The sequence below is a fragment of the Ascidia mentula genome, chromosome 1 (genome assembly GCF_947561715.1).
Source record: "Ascidia mentula chromosome 1, kaAscMent1.1, whole genome shotgun sequence".
Classification (NCBI taxonomy): Eukaryota; Metazoa; Chordata; class Ascidiacea; order Phlebobranchia; family Ascidiidae; genus Ascidia; species Ascidia mentula.
Genome location: NC_138566.1, coordinates 892,715 through 912,803, shown reverse-complemented (window position 1 = coordinate 912,803; position 20,089 = coordinate 892,715). Strand labels below are relative to the sequence as shown.

The 20,089-nt window shown below is 37.6% G+C and overlaps 4 protein-coding genes and 1 long non-coding RNA gene across 7 annotated transcripts; 4 read left to right on the top strand and 1 right to left on the bottom strand.

Moving 5' to 3' along the window:
• Positions 1-2,155: 2,155 nt before the first annotated feature.
• LOC145914582 (uncharacterized) lies at positions 2,156-3,210 on the top strand. The gene is made up of 3 exons (XR_014403384.1): positions 2,156-2,265; positions 2,725-2,814; positions 3,063-3,210. It is a non-coding gene; the product is annotated as an uncharacterized LOC145914582 (long non-coding RNA).
• A 1,300-nt stretch (positions 3,211-4,510) lies between these two features.
• LOC145915503 (kelch-like protein 7) lies at positions 4,511-6,268 on the top strand. The gene is made up of 5 exons (XM_083002734.1): positions 4,511-4,693; positions 5,098-5,241; positions 5,299-5,404; positions 5,849-5,940; positions 6,221-6,268. The coding sequence occupies exons 1-5, from the start codon at positions 4,511-4,513 to the stop codon at positions 6,266-6,268; spliced, it is 573 nt and encodes a 190-aa protein (XP_082858860.1).
• A 51-nt stretch (positions 6,269-6,319) lies between these two features.
• Positions 6,320-9,518, top strand: LOC145887739 (kelch-like protein 35). 3 transcript variants are annotated; one of them, XR_014399276.1, is made up of 6 exons: positions 6,320-6,442; positions 6,713-6,856; positions 7,436-7,594; positions 7,806-7,953; positions 8,158-8,668; positions 8,991-9,518. XR_014399276.1 is itself a non-coding variant. In XM_082978945.1 (6 exons), coding segments are annotated over exons 1-6 (663 nt in total). In that variant the 5' UTR covers positions 6,320-6,321; the 3' UTR covers positions 8,574-9,518. The 3 variants fall into 3 exon arrangements, 2 of the variants coding, with proteins under 2 accessions (XP_082835071.1, XP_082835070.1); XM_082978945.1 differs by having other exon boundaries at positions 8,158-8,246; positions 8,572-9,518; XM_082978944.1 differs by having other exon boundaries at positions 8,158-9,518.
• A 3,584-nt stretch (positions 9,519-13,102) lies between these two features.
• LOC145915490 (cofilin-1A-like) lies at positions 13,103-13,710 on the top strand. Its single transcript, XM_083002733.1, has 2 exons — positions 13,103-13,290; positions 13,479-13,710. The coding sequence occupies exons 1-2, from the start codon at positions 13,103-13,105 to the stop codon at positions 13,708-13,710; spliced, it is 420 nt and encodes a 139-aa protein (XP_082858859.1).
• A 1,406-nt stretch (positions 13,711-15,116) lies between these two features.
• LOC145915459 (uncharacterized) lies at positions 15,117-16,375 on the bottom strand. Its single transcript, XM_083002731.1, has 2 exons — positions 15,691-16,375; positions 15,117-15,613 (listed from the first exon to the last, which is right to left on the bottom strand). Exons 1-2 carry the CDS (start codon positions 16,373-16,375, stop codon positions 15,117-15,119), a joined length of 1,182 nt encoding a protein of 393 aa, XP_082858857.1.
• Between the last annotated feature and the right edge of the window lie 3,714 nt (positions 16,376-20,089).

Here is a 20,089-nt window from a genome sequence, read left to right as displayed (position 1 = left end):
GTGATGTTTTAAAACTCAAACGAATAAACAAATACGTACGAATGGTTTAGCCGTAAAGGTACATTCTAATGCCAGTGATGGTAAAGGTTTGAGCAAGCCGAAGTGGAATATCGTTGTTGATTTCATCGATTTGTTTCACGTAGTTCCGATACCAAGAATCGTCATCACGGGTTGTTAGAATCACCTGAAGACACAAACACACAGCAATGTAGGTGACGCAAGAGGCAAAATCCGTCTGGAATCTATTGTCTAGGTCAAAAACAATCGTTCTCTACTGGTTAAAACATTAACATAAACACTATTTCTTTAAAATGTACTGATCTTCTGGCATAAAATATACGTGCTGTATTTATTCGACGTTTCGTCTGCCTTGCGGGAGCACAAAAAGAAAAAAGGACACGTTGACACCGCTTGTCAGATCACGTGGCAGAGGCACAAAAACACCAAACACTGCAGGAGGCGCAACAGTTACAACAAATTGTTATAAACTGCCGGAAGAAAAACACATTAAAACCACAAAAAACTAGGTTTGTCAAGAAACAAAAATGTTCATTTTTTTGCTTAAAAACATGAAAATTAAAATGTTAACATCTGTGAAAATATAGAAATGGAGAAGGTGTTAACAGGGAAAAGCAAAAATAACCCGTGGGTTTCCAGCGCTTTCACCAAAGTTGAAGTTTAATAAGTTTCACTGCGATCAGATGGCAGTAGTGTCGGTTGCATTGTTAAAACAGAGAAAGAATAGCCATTGTTACGAAATAGATTGAGTATACATGACGAAACAATAGGATTGAATGAACAAAACTGATAACAATCCCACGCATGTGTTTGTATTGTAGAGAAAAGTTTGTTTAGCGCTAGGGTAAGACATAATTAAACACTCAACCCTAAGTCAGAATTTGCCGTAGCTCCAACATATGTCAGTAATAAATGTTTTCAGATCAAACAAAAATGTTTAGAAACAGTAACTGTAGTTGTTGAGTGTGGAGATGTTCGGTTCATTACAAGGAATTTGTTGATCTTCTCTCTCCAATCATCTCCCTCCCAACGATCGACCGACTTTCCCGATGACTTGTGGCCCCAGCGATGTGACCAAACACTTTTTGCAAACACTGCTCACAAATTATCATTCAATATCTGACGTAATGGTTGGTGGCAACCCGTGTGTCGAAAACATCTGATTTACACTTGTATCCAAAGCTACCAACTCATAATATCAACTTCGTAGTAACATCTGTAGTGATTAATTAACACTAATACATGACATCACCGATGCCAAAAGTTAAGTCGTGTCATACATTATTTGAAAACGTCGACATTTTTGGTTTTCCCTTTTTTGTGTAAGATCTGTGTCGTCAAACTGGTCAGGTTTATATAAACGTGGAGTTGGAACGACGGCGGCATTTTGTTAAAACTGATGCTGACGTAAGTTGATTCCAAAACATCTTAAACAATGTTTTCTGCACTATGGGACAGCCCCACTATTAACTAATTATGAATCAATCCGTTATTATTTTTATATTTGTTATTGATTAATGCAAAAAAAGCTGTGAAATTAGAGCAACTGGAGTTTTGGATTGTTCTTAATAATCAACCTTTTTCGTTAAAACTTGTCACATCCAAATTGCAAAGTTCAACTTTTGTCGCAAAGAAATCATATTGCGATGTAATCACTCAAGCGTATTAAATCACATGACCAGCTTGGGTAAATACGGAGCGGTGTTTCCCCTCTGATCTGCATCTAGTTTTGTGCACAGGAATGACGTAAATTGGTAAAATCTGTTGCAGAGCAATAACAATAAATAATAATAGGAGTTTTTATGTCCTAATTCTTAGACTTTGATTTTTGAGTAAAGTATTACTACGTAAAATTTAATGTTGTCATTTATTCTTGTTAAATAGTTTTCAAAAAACAGAAATGCAAACACATCTCATATTTACAAACTTAAAATAACTGTTGGTATTTCATTCACTGTCAATTTAACTTTTTGTCTTCATCATGAAGCGAACACAAGAAGAAATAAACTTGCATCACCAGAAAGTGATGAATTTTTTAAACAAGTAAGTTTAACTTAATAATCTGTTCTTCTGTAAGTTTAATTTTATGGAGGTTTACTGATGGTAAACTATTGATGTTTTAGTGACAGAAAAGAAACAAAACGATTTTGCAACAGAACACTTTGTTCCCAAGGAGAAAACTATTCAATACATGATGCTGTTGTTTGTTCTATGTCAGATTATTTTGATGCATTACTTGGTGTTGAGGTAAGTATTTCCAATATTCAAATATACTGATACATCAGTGTACATATTTGAGACATTGCACTAAAATACTTTTGAAATAACGAGTATTAACAGTGACATTGTAGTGATAGCAATATGTGTGTAAAAGCAATATGTAATATTGTTTTAAAAATGACTTTGGGTAAAATATTTTGTTGCCAAAAGCTATGTTTGTTTATTTTTATCATTTGTCACAGTTATGACAACATTTGTAACATGCATACTTACTTGTATGTATTCGTATTAGTTCTGTATACGGTCATGGGGCAATCCATATTTGAAGACTTTCAGTTTAAACTGAATTCTTATTTTCTTAATCAGGGTTTGCCTATTATTGCTTAACTTTTTTTTGACCATATTGCATGACCACTTTGCAATATGGTGTTGGACAAACTGTAAATAAATAACATATGTAATTTTTTGTTGAAATTACTTTTGTAGATTTCGGTGCCAAATAATTACCTATGTATTACCCTGCAATTTCCCACCTGCCAAAAATCACTCATGTATGACATCACATGATCAACCTAGGTGGGACATCACAATAATTATTCTTATAATTTGTGACACGAAACACTTGTCATTGTTGATGGTATAATTGTTTATTTTACTTCATCCATATGAAGATTATTTGTTGTATTTTAACATTTGCCATCATTATGTTTAACCACTTTCCCTCACACATGTTGACACTTAATACTTAGTATGTAATATTTCCATGTATAGAAATATTTGATTGGTTGTGTTTGTTGTGATTGGTTAACTTTGTTTTCTTATAGATGCGCGAGAAATACTCAGATTTTATCAAGGTTGACAATATTCCACCAAAAAGACTGGAAAGTGTATTGGATTATATTTACACTGGTGATATTGAAGTAACAGAGAAAAATGTGTTGGAAGTGTTGGAAGATGCTGAATATACACAGATGGAAGGTATGTAAACATCATATATGTGGTTAGGTGACTTAACACATCCTGTACATCCAGCATAACTCGGCAATGCAAGAATGTTATCCACATAAATATTGTTGTTGAAACCAAATCTTATAAAAAAAAGTGATTTTAAAATCCTCACAGAAATTTTCATTTATCCTTAAGCAACAACAAATTAAATCATTACAAAAAAAAGTTGACTGAGTTGTTTCAAAAAGTGGTTGACGTGTATTGTAGTATCAGAATGTAGTGATAGCAGAATGTAAATGACTGACGTAACTTGATTGTGCTTGTGTGGGTGTGCAGGAAGGTAGTTGTGTCAAACATGGATTCATGGTGTACCTAATACCTTTAGAGTGTGCAATGAATATAAGGGGTGGATTGGTTGCTTTAAATATTGTGCTGATGGGATGACTGGATAAAGTTGTGTAATTGGTTTTGTATAGTTGACCCCCTCGGGCAAGCAATGGCTGCATTAACCATCATATCTAGATCCATTGACAATGCTCACTGTTTTGACTATTCATAGCGTCTGGAATTTTGTTTGTGCATACCAGTGTAACAATCTCACTGGGTAGGCTTCCATACCTTAGTCCAGGGGCGGGCAACATACGGCCCGCGGGCCAGTTTCCGTGGATAAATTATATATACGCGATTAATGTATCGATTCAGGAATCCGGCCCGCCAAGTACTTCATTTTCCCATATCAGGCCCGCCGACTGGAGAAGTTGTCCGCCCCTGCCTTAGTCTATAGAGTAGTGACGTGAAAGCTTTGTAAATATTAATTGCTATGGGAACCATACATTCACAATGATAACAAAATCCCATTTGAACATTCTTAAACTGTAATAAAGTAAGACAGCATGGTTACTAGAGACATTAAGAGAAAAGTATCAAGTAATCTCATTGATAAAATGTTTCAGCATCACAACATTTAAACATTTGCTTCCACAAGTCCCAAAAAACATCATTTGCACCATTTTCTGCTTATTTGTAAACACCAAAACATAAATGCTTCACATAATATGACTTACCAGTCCTCTTGGAGACCCAGGATATTTCTTTGCATGTGGCCACTACCTAGCTACACTGCTTTCACAAGGGATAATGCATTGTGCAAATATATGTTATTATTAACATTTGTGGAAATTTGATTTTTTCCTCTGGTTGGGTGCCAATATCTGCTATATATTGTTCGATTCATACTTCACTGAAATATCTGCAATTAAATTTGGAATAACATGGTTTTGCTTTTTCAGAGTTGAAGTCATTTTGTTGTCGAGTCATTCTTAAAATGATTTCAACCGACAACTGTTTGAAGCTAAGAGCTTATGCTACTCGATACAATCTTGCTGATGTGGAAAAGAAAACAAACCAAATGATTGTTGATAACATTGCAACAGTTGTACAACATGATGATTTCATGCAACTTGATGTTGGTGATATGTCTGCAATCATCAAACAGAGAAACAAAGGGGTAATTATCATTGATTCCTGATTAATGTTTATCTGGCTATAATTTTTCTATTGCATGTGTAAGGCAGCAAGATATATTGCAAGGTGAAAGTAAAATATAAAAGCAAAACTAATATGTGAACAAAATGTTGAATGTGATACAAATGCAATGAATGATGACAGCAATCTCTTTATAATATTATTCAAACTTGTACTTGCTTTCTATAGAAAATCCAAAACTAAATTCTGGAAATTTTGAAGCTGACATTTCAAACATAGCTGTGCTAATCATTAATACTTCATTATTGCAAAAATTCTATGTTCGAAACAATTGCTAAATATGCATATTAGGTTTGGCGTTTCTACTCCCAAGCTCTTCACACATCACTACTTACTTTGTTATTACATATTAGTTGTTGAATGTAGATGGAAGAAGCTGTATTTACTGGACTGGTTCGATGGGTTAATTTCAATCCTTCCCATCGAGAGGATTTGTTTGTAAATCTTTTCTCACAACTAGATCTTTCATCTATTTCCACTCAGTTTGTTGCAACCACAATTAAAAATGAAGTAAATTATTTGGGGTTGATTTGTTTCCAATGAGTTAAAATGTTTTACTATTTTTAGCCTCTTGTGAGAAGAAACATGGATTGTGCCATTGCAGTCATGGATGCTGCATTAAAACAATATGATGAATCAGGAACAAGTGGAAAAGCAAGTCCCATTAAAAAAGGTGCAAGATTTATTCAATATTCACAACAATATGTTACATCCACCATATTTACACCAACCCTCATAGCAATTATTCTCCCATAACTTTAAGCTTCACTGAACCTTTGCACAAGGCAACTACTTGACTATGCACAACAATATAATGTGAGATCTGCAAGTCTAGGTACAGTAAACAGCTAACTAGTTACTATTTGTTAGACTGTGATCAAATACTTACACTAAATCTACACTGATTAGTATGCAAAGATTTGCTTCACCAACAAGTATTTAGAAATACTGATGTCACTTTAAGACCACAACCTACAAATAGTATCTTCATTAAAATGGACTCATTTAAAAAAAACAATTAGAATTGGTCAAATTAGGAAATATGTTTTCATTTTTATCATCATAAGAATTTATTTTACGCAAACAAAAACCATAACAAGTAATGTTTATGTTGCAGATTTGTCAGGATTTCTTATCATTGGTGGCAATAAATCCAAACGAGATTGTGTGAAATGGAATGTTACCACAAAACAACATGAACATTACCCAGTATGTACATTGCGTGCTGTCATATGGTTTTCATGCTTTTTTAACTATTCACTGGTTTGTTCTTACTTTCTGGAAGCAAAAACTAAATTATGTAGAACACAAAATGTTTGGTAATCTAGATCTGTTAAATGAAATAAAAACAATATGTACTGCACTTTTCTTACTTCCATCACATTTTTTCCTGCATAAAATGTGTTCTGACACCACAAACAATATTCGATCCGAAACCTTTTGGTGTTGGTGTTACTGTTGCTAAGATTGGTATATTTTTGTTATTTAGTGCTTTAATGATTTGCTTCCACATCATCCAAATTTATTTAGAAAATGATCACAGACAGAGTGAACTCAACTTCAGTCAAATTTGGTGAAAATGTTTATGTAATGGGTGGAGAAGGTCCAACACAAAGTTGTGAGATGTTGAATTTGGAAGAACATAAAAACTGGGTAAAAATTGCTGATTTATCGGAAGGTCGATGTTCTGCTGCATCTGCTGCTGTTGGAGGTTGGTTGCTGTAACGCATTAGAGATTTACATAATGTAATGCGCTGTCTCAAGCTACTGTTTTGGTGTAATTAGCGCAAACACGGATTTTCATCTTTTTTAAAGCTCCACCAAGTAAACCTCAATTTAGCATTTAGCAGCAGCTTAATTTCTGTATTTTGTCAAGTAAGAGGAATGTAATTGTAAACAGTTAATTAAGGTCAAAATGTCTCAAAAGCAATAGTTTAGATAATTGTTACACAACCTGGATCTTATTAAATGCATGTTGTAGAGGTCATATACCTGACCGGGGGTCAAGGTGGAGGTGTTCAACCATTTTCATCAAGTTTACTTTATTTTGTCAACAATGGCAGTTGGAGAAAAGGATTTGACATGTTACAACCAAGATGTGGACATGGAATGTGTTCAATTGACAGTAAGAATATGTTTGAGTTCATTTATGTGACAGAATAATCCCATTACTGGACCCAGATGTAAATCAGTCAGTTTAAACTTTTTACCCCAACAATATTCACTCACTTATCCACACAAATGTTTCATGTAAATCCACAGGCTGTTTGCTTCAACCTGAGGTAATAGAAATTTCATTGGATAGAAATATTCTGTGACATGAAAATATTGAGAAATACTGACCTAAAACCTACAAAAACTGCATGAAAATTATGTGTTTTTTTTACAAAGTAAAACCTTTTTACTCACTTTGGTCACAAACAACAGATGACGTCACTTAGCTTCATAAACTTTAGTAAAAAATCTGTATTGTGCAACATAATTATTTGCAGATTTTGTTGCAGATTTACTGAGTTCTTTGCTGCATGAATATCAACCGTTATATTATTTAACTTTATTGTAAAGGTTGATTTAAAACTGATCTCTTATTTGTACGTTAAGAAACGCATAGCTTACCTCATTGCTTGTTACGTAACATTACAACATAATCGTAACATGACGTCACAATAAATATTAACACAAGCAATTTTAAAAATTTCTTCAGATGTTTTGTTTTCTGTGGGCGGATATGATGGCTTACAACCCTTACAATCATGTGAATTCCGTGATGTTCGTGTTGGAACCTCCACAAGAATCGCTTCTCTCAATGAAGCAAGAGGTTATTTAGCATGTGAAGAAATTAAAGGGAAGATCTATGCAATTGGTTAGTGATGAAAAGTTAAGCAATAAAATTAACAGTAAGTTGTTTTTATGTAAATCTTATAAAATACAAATTCATATTCGTCACCGGTGAATGTATCATGTGATAAATATAATGGAATTTCCTGAAAAGAATCCTAAACATAAAAACTGGTAGATATAACTATAAAGTATTAACCTAAAAACAATGAAAAGTTTTACTTTAAATCTGACAGGAGGTTATGGTTTTGGCCCCCTGCAAACAGTTGAAGAATACGAACCTAGAGTCAACAAATGGAAATATGTTTCTCCTCTCCTAAATATTCGTTGCGATCACTCTGTTTGTGTTATTGATGGGAGGATTTATGTTGTGGGTGGAATGAGGTAAGAATTGATATTATGACGTCACTATAGTCCATTGTTTCCCGTTTTTTCCATTCCAGTTACACGAGTGTGCGTTATTTTGTTTGTTTTCAAACGGTTTAGTGAGTAAACTTATAAAATATTGACGACAAGAATGTTGTAGAAAAACTTACCTGTGTTTGTTGTGTGTCTGATTCATGAAACTGTATCATGTTTGTTTTATAGGAGCTGGGGTGAAGTAATCGCATCAGTTGAAGTTTACGATCAAACCTCAGATGTCTGGACACATGCTTTTGATCTTGACAAACCAGTTTGTAATGCGACTGTTGTTGCTGTTTAGTATGTTTCTATATTTGGTTGTAGTTGATATTTAACTGAGATTGATCACTGGCAAAGATGCTGAAATGAATGTTTTTGTCCAAAATATCGATTTATGCAAATTAACCAACAGTTTTTATATTTTTGCAGCGTTTTCTAAATTTTTTTATTTTTTCACACTTCAATGTTTGATGTGAGTGGTGTTACTTCGTGTGCATGTAAACATTTTCCATCATTAGTTATAACTGATCTTTGTTGATTTTGTGCTGAATCTGCGTTTCTTTACAATTCTGTTATTTGTGAACTTTTGTTTTTCCTTAGAATAACAACAAACACGTGATTGCTGCAAAGTCCGAGTAAATGCATGCACTTCCTTATATGGGGTGTTGCTTTCAAAATTGCCTACAAAGCATGCCAGGTAGGTGATTCCGCGACACCAAGTGAAAGTGGGTCACAGTCAAATTGAGTTTGTTTAATCAACATGTTGCCAATCTAACATTTTTATTTTTCAACGTGATTGTGTTTCACAACAACTGTGGACACATATTTGTTTCCATGGAAAGTTTATTTATTGTAGAAAGTTGTAAGATATTTGATGTGAAGAGCGACACTGGAACACAGTAGCCTATATTTCTCAACTGCCCATAATCATATGCAAACAATAATCATATGCTACCAAACACTAACTCACAATAAAGTAACAACTGATTTGTTTAAAGACAAAATGTTGATATCTGCAGCAAAGGATTCAATAAAGAAATGTTTTTTCTGGTTTGTCTTGTGAGTTTGAAGCCGCCAATGACGCATCACGGCCTTGGGTTCTGGATACCCAAAATTTCATTATATGTTATATTGCATTTATTTCATTGTTCGCACATGCTCTAAACGTATTAAGGTTAAATCTTGTCCATTTTAGTTTCTTGTCATTAGAATTGCTTTTTTGCTGTTAACCAGTTCACTTAATACTAGTGATGTGTTGCGCCGGATCCGGGTACCCGTACCCGGCCGGATATTGACCAATTTTCAATACCCGGACCCGGCCGGATAATACACTTAATTTTACCGGATAGTTGGGAAAACATTTTCGTCCTAAAAACGCACAAACATTTCGCAAATTACTCGTTTTTGGGACCCAGTCTGTGATACTCGCCGACGTAAGATTTTTCTGTTATTTGTTATTAAGGTTTTTCGTGACGTGTTATACCATATTAATAAATACCCACGTTTATTTGTTCCACTCATGATAAGCTAACCTTAACATAGCATTCTGTTTGGCAATCAAACATTTTTGCCATACCGATAAAATACACGAATCGGTGTTAACAAACTGCCGGATCGGATTTGATTGGTAACTATTCGGATCCGGCCGGGCCGGATAATTTGGAACTGGGAACATCACTACTTAATACACGGAAAATGTTGCTTGGTATTATTCAGTTTCAAAAAAAAATGTTGCTTGGTATTATTCAGTTTCATAGTTGACTCAGGGGATTAGGTTTATTTTTCAAAGGCGAATTTTACAATTTTTAAACACTTTTTCCAATCAACATACACTGCAGTTTTGTTTTGGCAGCAATGTTGCCGTGTTTTAGCATAGCAGTTTCCTTGGTCTGTTTCTGGATAGGAAATAAATGATACAGAATTTGATGCTTAGATGGAAATTGATCATTTCCAACAAACTTCCGTTTGTTTGCCTTCGCAATTTTCTATGGTATCGTTTAAATGCATTTCTATAAATGCCCCTGCACCAAGCATAATACCATACCTAAAATGAAGAGGTTTTTATTTATTTCCTCCGTAAGCCTGTTCCCAAAAGATTCTTGCTTTTGGCGTTTTTGCCTTACTTCTCAATTTTGCACAAAATTATGTGATACAAAGTACAAAACAAAGGCGTTAAAAATGACGGGCGAGCGCGAAAACGTTTTTTTCCTATAGGGGATTCAGGCATGAGAGGATTGCTTCGGCGACCTCGCTTAATTTTGCGCCATATTGCATAAATGCATCAGTCCATAGGTGTGGCAGCAAATTTCTTGAAGTAAAAGCCACTTTCTCCTTTAAAGCCGACTTCGCCTGTTTTCATTCTTTCCTTGTTGATTCGAGTCCTGCACAGTATTTGTTATTTTGCCGAAACTGTCCGTTTGTTTTCCCGCAGCCTCTCTCAACGCCCGCCGGCCGTCCTTGTCAAAATCAATTGAGACAACATGAAAGTTCAATGTTACAACTCAAAAACTGCCTGGCTCTTCAGCCAACGCGGTCAATATATAAACTCATTTCAAGGCGTGTTGGCCGGGTAAAAATGACTTAAACAAATGCAAACAACAAAAAATCTTGTAACTCTGGTCAGTGGAAAATTTCAGTCGTGACCGCTATTTTTTAGCAACAACACAGTTTTACGAATAGATGCCTGCATGCAATCCTATTCCTCTTGAGAAGTGGATCAAAGCTATACAGTGCTAACCTGTAAAAGGTCAAAAAGTAACAAGAAAATGATACTGAACAGCTTAAATGCTATTCGAAACATTTGCTTGTCATCATGCTTAACAACAGACGTCGAGCTTCGGAAAATGCGTGGTTTTGCGAAGCGACTTAATTCTTTAAATTTCCTTTCCAGCGAAGCAGCCATTAATATCACACAACACAACAATATTATTTAAAAATCAGTGTTGTGAAATTGAATTTGTTTTTTTTAATGTAGGATTATTTTTCAAATCAGACGTTATAGAAGTTCCTACGTTTCTGCCGGAACCTTATATCTTACATTTCTCGTCGCGACAGATGAGAACAAATTTGCACATGACACAGAAAACGAATGCCCAAGATATAATACAAGAATCTTTAACTACAAGTGCAGAAAAGCTGCATTTGGATTCGCAGTCGTGGCATTGGCCAACTTGCCCGGGCATTAAACAGGGTTTACTTAAAAACAAGAAGGAAAAATTATTCCTAAATAAAAACCAAAGAAAACCGAAAGTTGTATTTGGAAAGTTCATCCGACAAGTCCTGGAAAGGATTTGCGCTGCTGTTGTCAAGTTTTTTTTTATTTTAACATATTCTCTACTGGCAAACATCTCAAAGCCTCGATAGCCGCTCATCAACTTCATTTCCGTGTACAAAGGAGCGGGATAGCTAGGTCCAGAGTAATTCCTACCATAGACAGATATTGATATTGTCATATTTATTAAAAATGTTAATGTCGTGTAACTGAGTTGTGTTAGAAGTGGAAAGTTTTGTCGTGTAACTGAGTTGTGTTAGAAGTGGAAAGTTTTGTCGTGTAACTGAGTTGTGTTAGAAGTGGAAAGTTTTGTCGTGTAACTGAGTTGTGCTAGAAGTGGAAAGTTTTATCGTGTAACTGAGTTGTGTTAGAAGTGGAAAGTTTTATCGTGTAACTGAGTTGTGTTAGAAGTGGAAAGTTTTGTCGTGTAACTGAGTTGTGTTAGAAGTGGAAAGTTTTGTCGTGTAACTGAGTTGTGTTAGAAGCGGAAAGTTTTATCGTGTAACTGAGTTGTGTTAGAAGTGGAAAGTTTTGTCGTGTAACTGAGTTGTGTTAGAAGCGGAAAGTTTTATCGTGTAACTGAGTTGTGTTAGAAGTGGAAAGTTTTGTCGTGTAACTGAGTTGTGTTAGAAGTGGAAAGTTTTATCGTGTAACTGAGTTGTGCTAGAAGTGGAAAGTTTTGACCCGTCATTGAGCGTACGATAATGCGGGCGACATTTGAAGGCATGTAAATTGCTGCTTTGCAAAAAAATGCAGACGCTTCCTGTCTAGTCGCGATGCTATGAACGCACAGTTCGAATCAATAATTTGAGGCATCGCAAAATGATTGCGCCGAAACAGTTGGCGAACATTTTACGCCTGGAACAAAAAATATCTATATGCTCTATATTCCACAAAAAACAGCGGATGTGTCAATAACAAAGAACAGAGTGTATATTTTCCAGCAATATTCAACAATGTTGTAATTGTTGCTCCTCCCACAGTGTGCTTGTTTTGCCTTCGTCATGTGATTTGGTAAACGGTGTTGACGTCCCCTTTTCTCTTTCTTTTTTGCGTTTTTGAATGTTGTTGTGTGGTTTACGTTTGAAATGCGGTACCAAACCCTGATGAAGTCTTATGGCCATATGGCAGGCGATACGTCGAAAGAATATAGTGCGTTAGTTTTATGTCGGAAGATCAGTCTATTTTAAATTGTAATATACCTGGCAGCAACAGTAGTATAAAAAATACCTAGTTTCCAATATCATGTAGTCATGTGGCACGGCCCACTATAGACACGGAGATATACTGCACTAGATGTGCTAGACAATGAGACCATCTGGTGACAGAAATACTTCCACGCAAAGCCAAGGAAATACTGCTTTCAGGCATTTTGTGCCATTTCGTTCGCTACATTGTGATGTTGGTTAACTCTATGGGCAATGGCAGCACAAGAAACACATTAGCGCAGCACAAGTCGCGAAATGTCAATTTAGTGTTTGTTTTTCTAAACCTACATAAAAGAGTAATGGTGGCTGTAAAGCTTTTTCGTCTTAAGCTGGCCATTGTTCCCTTTTTGATGTTTTTATTGTGTACGTTTAAAAACATTACCATTTGCGAACAAGGCGCAAAAAATAAAAGGAAATGTCAACACAGCACCACGCAACTTCCGAAAAGCGAAACTGCATCAGAGTGATCGTATGGTTGCTCCACACTAGTCAGGAAACGCCTGCATTTGGGCGGGGTACTGGCAGCATAGGTCATGCGCCGTCCCATAGCCAAGAAAAAAGGCAGCAATTTGCAGGTCTTTAAATAGCGCCCGGCATTCATAAATTTGTACCATTTCTCACAGTCTAAACGCTATATACCGACTCATCAATCATGGCTGCACCCTTCGCTATAGACCCTGCGATCATAGCCCTGTTCCAAGACATAAAAAGTAATGATACTTATAGAGGCTTTACAATGCGACTCAGCGGAACGACTGTGGTAGTCGACAAAAAACTGGAGAATAGCAGCGCAGATCCATTCAAGGATTTGGTGGCCGAATTCACGGACACCAGCTGCAGGTTTGGTGAGATATGTATTTAGTTGTTTGTTATTCGATAATATGTAAATTGAGTTGTGATGTAGGGATTTTTACCTTAAATAAGTTTGTACCAATTTCTATCATGTTTCATTTGAAAATCCGATACGACCGATTGGACGGCAATTTGGCAGCCATTTTCTGCAGCAGTAACCTTTTTTTCCGTTGCAGACTTGCCGTGTTTATGTGCTGGGGCAAGTTTGCTTCTGCCACGGTGAGCAATCTTGTGTTCGTTACATGGTTCGGACCTAACGCCAATACGATGGAGAAGTTTCAACTCAACCAAGCAGCACTTAGCACCAAAAATGCTTGCCTTGGCGTGCTCTATCAAATCGAGGGTATCAATAACACACAAACACCTTGGGTTCTTAATAAGATGACCTGTTCCCCCCCAGATGAATAGCATCGAACACCTTTCTTTGCCATGATTGCGGGATGATTGGTCTGCAAACACCAGTGGACACATCACATAAAAGTCTCACCTGTGAGGTGTCCATGACAACTTCCTTAATTTGTAAGTTGGATACGGCAGTGCGGTAAGCTTCGGGAACCTGCTGTGCTTTGGCAAGAGCAATATGATCCAAATTGATTGCAGGATTTTGAATGGAGCCAATCACTGCTCTGGATAAGGTATCAGCAACACAATTGTATTTACCTTGTACATGACGAAGGTCCGTTGTATATTCGGATATGGCGGACAAGTGGCGCTGTTGTCTTGCTGACCATGGATCCGATGCCCTTTGTAACGCAAAAGAACGGTTTGTGGTCGGTGTAGAGGGTAAATATGCGACCCTCCAAAAAGTATCGGAAATGGCGAATAGCCAGATGAGCCGCCAGCAACTCTCGGTCGAATGCGCTGTACCTCATCTCGTTAGCACGCAAATGACGGCTAAAAAATGCAAGAGGTTTCCAAACCCCGTTTATATGCTGTTCAAGCACCGCTCCTATACAGCCCTATCGGATGCATCAACAGTCAGGACGACTGTGGCATCAGGATGTGGGTGGTTAAGTTTGGTTGCATTTGCCAGTGCAAGTTTTGCTGCGTCGAAAGCACATTGCAAATCACGAGACCACTGCAGCTGAGCATTCCTTTTTGACATGGAATTATATATGGGGAACATGATACTTGCGGCAGAAGGAATAAATCTGTGATAAAAGTTTATCATTCCAGCAAATCTTTGCAAACCTTTAACAGTGGTGGGTCGAGGAAATTTTTCTATGATTTCCACTTTACTGGGCATAGGTTTTGCGCCTTCGGCATCAACCAAATGACCTAGAAACTGGATTTGTTCTTTTCCAAAAACACATTTGTTGATTAAAATGCCGCATTCCTGCAGGCGGCGGAAAAGCTGTTCTAGGTGTAATTTATGTTGACTTGGGGAACTGCTGGCCACCAGTATGTCGTCCAGGTAAACAAAAACAAATGGTAAAGATTGACATACCTGGTCCACAAGCCGTTGAAAAGTCTGGGCTGCATTTTTCAGACCAAAAGGCATTCTTAAGAATGCAAACAATCCAAACGGAGTTGTGATGGCAATTTTTTTGATGTCTTTCTCTGCAACAGGGACCTGGTGGTAGCCCCGAACTAGGTCGATTTTCGAAAATATTGTGGCGCCGGACAACCGCGATGTGAAGTCTTGGATGTGCGGAATGCTGTAGCGATCTGGCTGGGTGGACACATTTAGGCAGCGGTAGTCACCGCAGGGGCGCCATTCACCTGATGGCTTTGGTACCATATGTAGTGGTGCGGCCCAAGGACTGGATGAACGACCAATGATCCCCATTTGAAGCATCTTGGCAAACTCCGCTCTAGCGATTGCAAGCTTTTCGGGGGGATAAACGACGTGCCTTTGGATGAACCGGTGGTCCAGTTGTGCAAATGTGATGCTGGACCTTGTGTCTGGGTGTAATGCTGGAAAACTTCGGTGCGGTTAAAGACGGAAATCGTGAGAGAAATCTTGTAAAATCTTCAGTAGATGTGGTCAATTTGCAAATGCGCGACGATTTGTCATTTGTGGCTTTTATAGGAATGCTGGCGAACGATGTTGAATGAACAAGACAACTGTGGCGTAGGTCTACCAGCAAGGAATGTGCACGGAGGAAGTCGGCTCCAGGAAGAGGTTGCGATATAGCGGCAAGTATGAATTTCCAACGAAATTTGCCAGCTGCGAGTTCCAGGTTGAGTACCTTTTCCCCAAAAGTATTAATCCTGCTGCCGTTAGCTGCAATTAACTTGATTCCTTTAGCTTGTTGTTGACGAGCAAGACGTGATGCTGGGAAAACGCTTACCTCAGCGCCTGTATCAACTAAGAAATAACGACGAGTGGTTTGATCCCAAATGTGAAAGAGGTTATGAGCTTTGCCGGCCGATGAAGTAACTAACAACGGCCGGCTGACGAGTTTCCCTGGAAACTGCAGGGAGGTTGACATTTCTTTGCCTTTTCACCAAAGCGCTGATGGTAAAAACATAGACCCTGATTTGCTGCAGTGCGTGTTGATGCACGTGGAGACGCCGCGAGCATGTTGCGCCTGTCTACCTTTGTGGCAGCCGTGAACGCGTGGCGCTCCTCGCCTCTTGCCTGCCAAAGAGTGGTAGCACGTCGTGCAAAAACACGTGGGTCGTCAAAATCTTCTTTTGCGAGTATAATTCGTATTTCTTCGGGCATCCTTTGCAGAAAGATATATCGAAAAAGGAAACACGGCTTATGACGGCCTAACAATGACAGCATCTCATCCATTAATTCTACTGGAGATCGGTCTCCAAGTTCAGATGTATGTAACAGTTTATGCGCTCTTTCATAATCTGAGTAGTCATAAGTGTTTATTAACCGTTGCTTTAGTGAATTGTACTTATCGTGATCCGGTGGGTTTTCCAATAAATCCAATAGTCTACCGGCGCTTGCTTGATCCAGGGACGAAACAACGTAAAAATACTTCGTTTCATCAGTAGAAATGTTTCGTAGCGCAAACTGGGCTTCGGCTTGCTGAAACCATATTCTTGGTTGCTGTGTCCAAAACGTTGGCAGTTTCATAGCAACTGCGTGCATGACAGGAGTTTGCTCTTCCATACCTTCAAACGTCGGGGTCACCAATTGAAGCGGTTGCTTGATAACGTGTATTTTTCTGAATGCGCGTCATTGCCAGAGCACGCTCAATTTTTCGAGACACGCAGAAAAAGGCAACACAAAAAGCAAAACGTATCACGCTTCAGTGAATTCAAGGGTGGCATCCGCCACAACTTCAGGTTACTCTGAATTTTATGGGAAAGCGGTAAAGAAAAATGGAAGTGGAAAATATCAATTCGCCTAAATGTATAGCCTTGTTAGACTTTTATTTGAAGGCGGTTGCATGCCTATATATACCCTTGTGAATTGGTTATTTTTGACATTTTCGCTACATTTTTCAAACCATAGTACAATCAACCTCTTTTAGTAAGTACACAAAGAATTTTACCAAATTTAACGTTTTCCTATTTCATTGCCCGACGTTTTAAATTCACTCACAATTTACCGCTTGATTCAGTTTTTGTGTGTTATATAATTCAAATGTGTTAAAACCTTGGTCATTTTGCTTTTGTTATTCGAACCGATTTCTTTCTGCTTGTCAGTGGCTCACTTATTACACGGAAATGTTACCTGGTATGAACTCTGTTAGTTATTGGTAAGAGCGGAAGCCTTCCTGCGTTATCCGGACTTCTGGGTTAAAATATATGACAACTTCCCGCTTCTGTGTAAACATCCCTTTAGCGGTCGTCCTGTCTCTCGTGAAGCATCAACAGCAATAACAAAAAACCTTTCACCAATTTACATGGGTTAAATTCGATGACCTTCTGAACGTCAGTACACAAATATATAGTTTGTAAATCCGTACAGTCGTTTCACATCAGGCGGTTTAACGAACAAGACAACGTTGACAATGTTAAGTTTGAGTGAGCGCAAATGTTCAAACCTCCCGGAAAAGCAAACTTTGTAACTTCCTTTTGACTCTTTTGCGTCTAAAAATTAACCAAAAACACAAAAATTTCGCGTCGTACTTTGTTAAAGTTTTCTTGGCTCAAAAAGTTTGAACGATGACCTTTTTTAAAATATACTTTTTAAACATGACTGCACATTATCAAACAACCATGCTGGTCTCGTGTCATTTGCTCCATATCATCAAAATAAACAACATGTTCCACTTAAATCCTGAGTGAGCCGCCTGATCCAATAATATCATGTAAGGTGCCGCGATTTACAAACAGTTCTACCTTCAAGGTTGGACGAATCGTCCAGAGTGATCATTTAATGCTGATATTATTAATTACTGGACTCAAAACAGACGTGCTCGTCACATTTAATTGTGCTAAAATGCATTTATAGTGCTTGAAAAAATTGAAGAAAGTGTGGAATTTCGGTTTTATTGTTTTCTCACCCCTAATTGTCTGGTTTTCGTGAATTATCTGCCGCCGTTTTCATGCCAGTTTTACATGATCTCATACGAATACAGGTATATCCAGGTACATCCCTGCAGTGGTATAAACAATATTTCCTGTTTTATGAAAAATGGGGGCAGCATAAGGTTGGAAAAACGACAGCAATATCTCAGCAATTCCCCGGAGTCTGATCGTAAGTTCATAACATTAGTCAGCGGTTTGTGATTAAAACTAAAACTTCCTATGTGCCCAAAACTAAACTTCCTACGCCAGTTTGCCAGTTTACATTGGTGAAAAGAAACCAGCGCTCTCATATTAAAAATAACCTCTGTGTATTTTGGCTAAACTTTGGAGATCTTACCGAGCTGCTCGATTAAGAAAGGAACGTATGAACGTTAACAACCTAAAGTTGCATTCCCACATTCACTCTCTGTGTGAAAATTGCTGTTCTGTGGCAACTGTGTTTCGGATGTGCCGCTAGCTTGTTTTGGAAAACAAATCAGCGAAGTTATAATTGACTCACCTACATATTGTTGTAAAAATTTCGACCATGTTGGCTGCTTGGTGCGCATCGTATGTCACGAGGACGCTTAAAATGTTTTTCTTTAGTATTTTTTATGGGCTTAAATGATTATTTCGCGTACTTTTTCTTGTTATTTTCCTCATAAAGGCGTATATACCCTACTGGTCTGTAGCAGGTCCTACGTGCCTTGAGGAAAATAATTGTAATAATTATATATTGATTAGTAACAGCGGTACAGCATCAAAATCTTTTACAAGGGCTTTCTGGGCGCAATCGAAAAACTATTTATAACACATATAAAACACTGTAATATAGAACGACCACAAACATCATAAACAAACAAGCGAGAGAAATCATCAGTTCGTTTTGTATCCGTTGCATCACAGGATTCTCTTTTCTCATTTCCTGAAGCACAGTGGCTCCTTTGTTCTTGTGGGGAAATGGAATATTGGGAACTGGAACGCCCAGGAAATCACACAGAGGTTTCCAACCTTCCTTCACTTCGTAAACCAACAACTGGGTTTTCGGGACAATCTGCAAAAATAATCGAATATTGGAAATGTACAAACAAGGAACATTCTGCACTCTAAAATAAGCATGAGATCGTCTCGCTTTCAAAGCTTTTCCGATTTGTGCAAATGCACAATTTCGATAAGCATAGAGAAATTAAGAACCGGAATGCCATGGACTGTCAGTTCACAACTCTCACCAAAAGCGATTCAATGTAGGCTGCGACCTGTGGCTTATTGAATGCAAACTAAATCTAAGCGAATTAATACAGACGTTCGTCACGTGACCTCAAGCGTGAAATCATGGTTGTTTCGTAGGGAAAAAATCAATCTTATAATTGTGTAATTTTGAAATTTGGCAAATCGATGTACTTACCCACTTTACCTGTCGTTCGTGTCGGCGTTTAAGGCGCTTCAATGCTTCCTCGTGGAGTAATTTCAAATGCAAACGAGGCCACGACACGTTGACCAAGTGGCGAACTGTAAAACAAAACGTAATTGTGTTTTTATGTAAGATTTGTTCATTCCTCCACTTTCCATGATAAATTTGTATGTACACTAGAGGCGCGGGTGTTTTTGAACAAGAATTTGTTTTTACAAATGTTGATTCTCACGTCAGAAGAGACTTTATTATGCAAATTTTGAGCGCAATAAACAAACAATACCTAATAGTTAAATTCTAACAGTAGCTTGGCCGGGAAGTGACCAAATGGACACTCCCAAACCTGTAAGTGAAAGATTCGTAAGTTCAGGGTTTCCCAAATGTTTGAATCTGTTGCTTATTTTTTTATTGCAACGCTTCGTGAGGTGATGTTTTAAAACTCAAACGAATAAACAAATACGTACGAATGGTTGAGGCGTATAGGTACATTCTAATGCCAGTGATGGTGAAGGTTTGAGCAAGCCGAAGTGGAATATCGTTGTTGATTTCATCGATTTGTTTCACGTAGTTCCGATACCAAGAATCGTCATCACGGGTTGTTAGAATCACCTGAAGACACAAACACACAGCAATGTAGGTGACGCAAGAGGCAAAAACCGTCTGGAATCTATTCTCTAGGTCAAAAACAATCGTTCTCTACTGGTTAAAACATTAACATAAACACTATTTCTTTAAAATGTACTGCTCTTCTGACATAAAATATACGTGCTGTATTTATTCGACGTTTCGTCTGCCATGCGGGAGCACAAAAAGAAAAAAGGACACGTTGACACCGCTTGTCAGATCACGTGGCAGAGGCACAAAAACACCAAACACTGCAGGAGGCGCAACAGTTACAACAAATTGTTATAAACTGCCGGAAGAAAAACACATTAAAACCAAATGTCGCCAAAATGT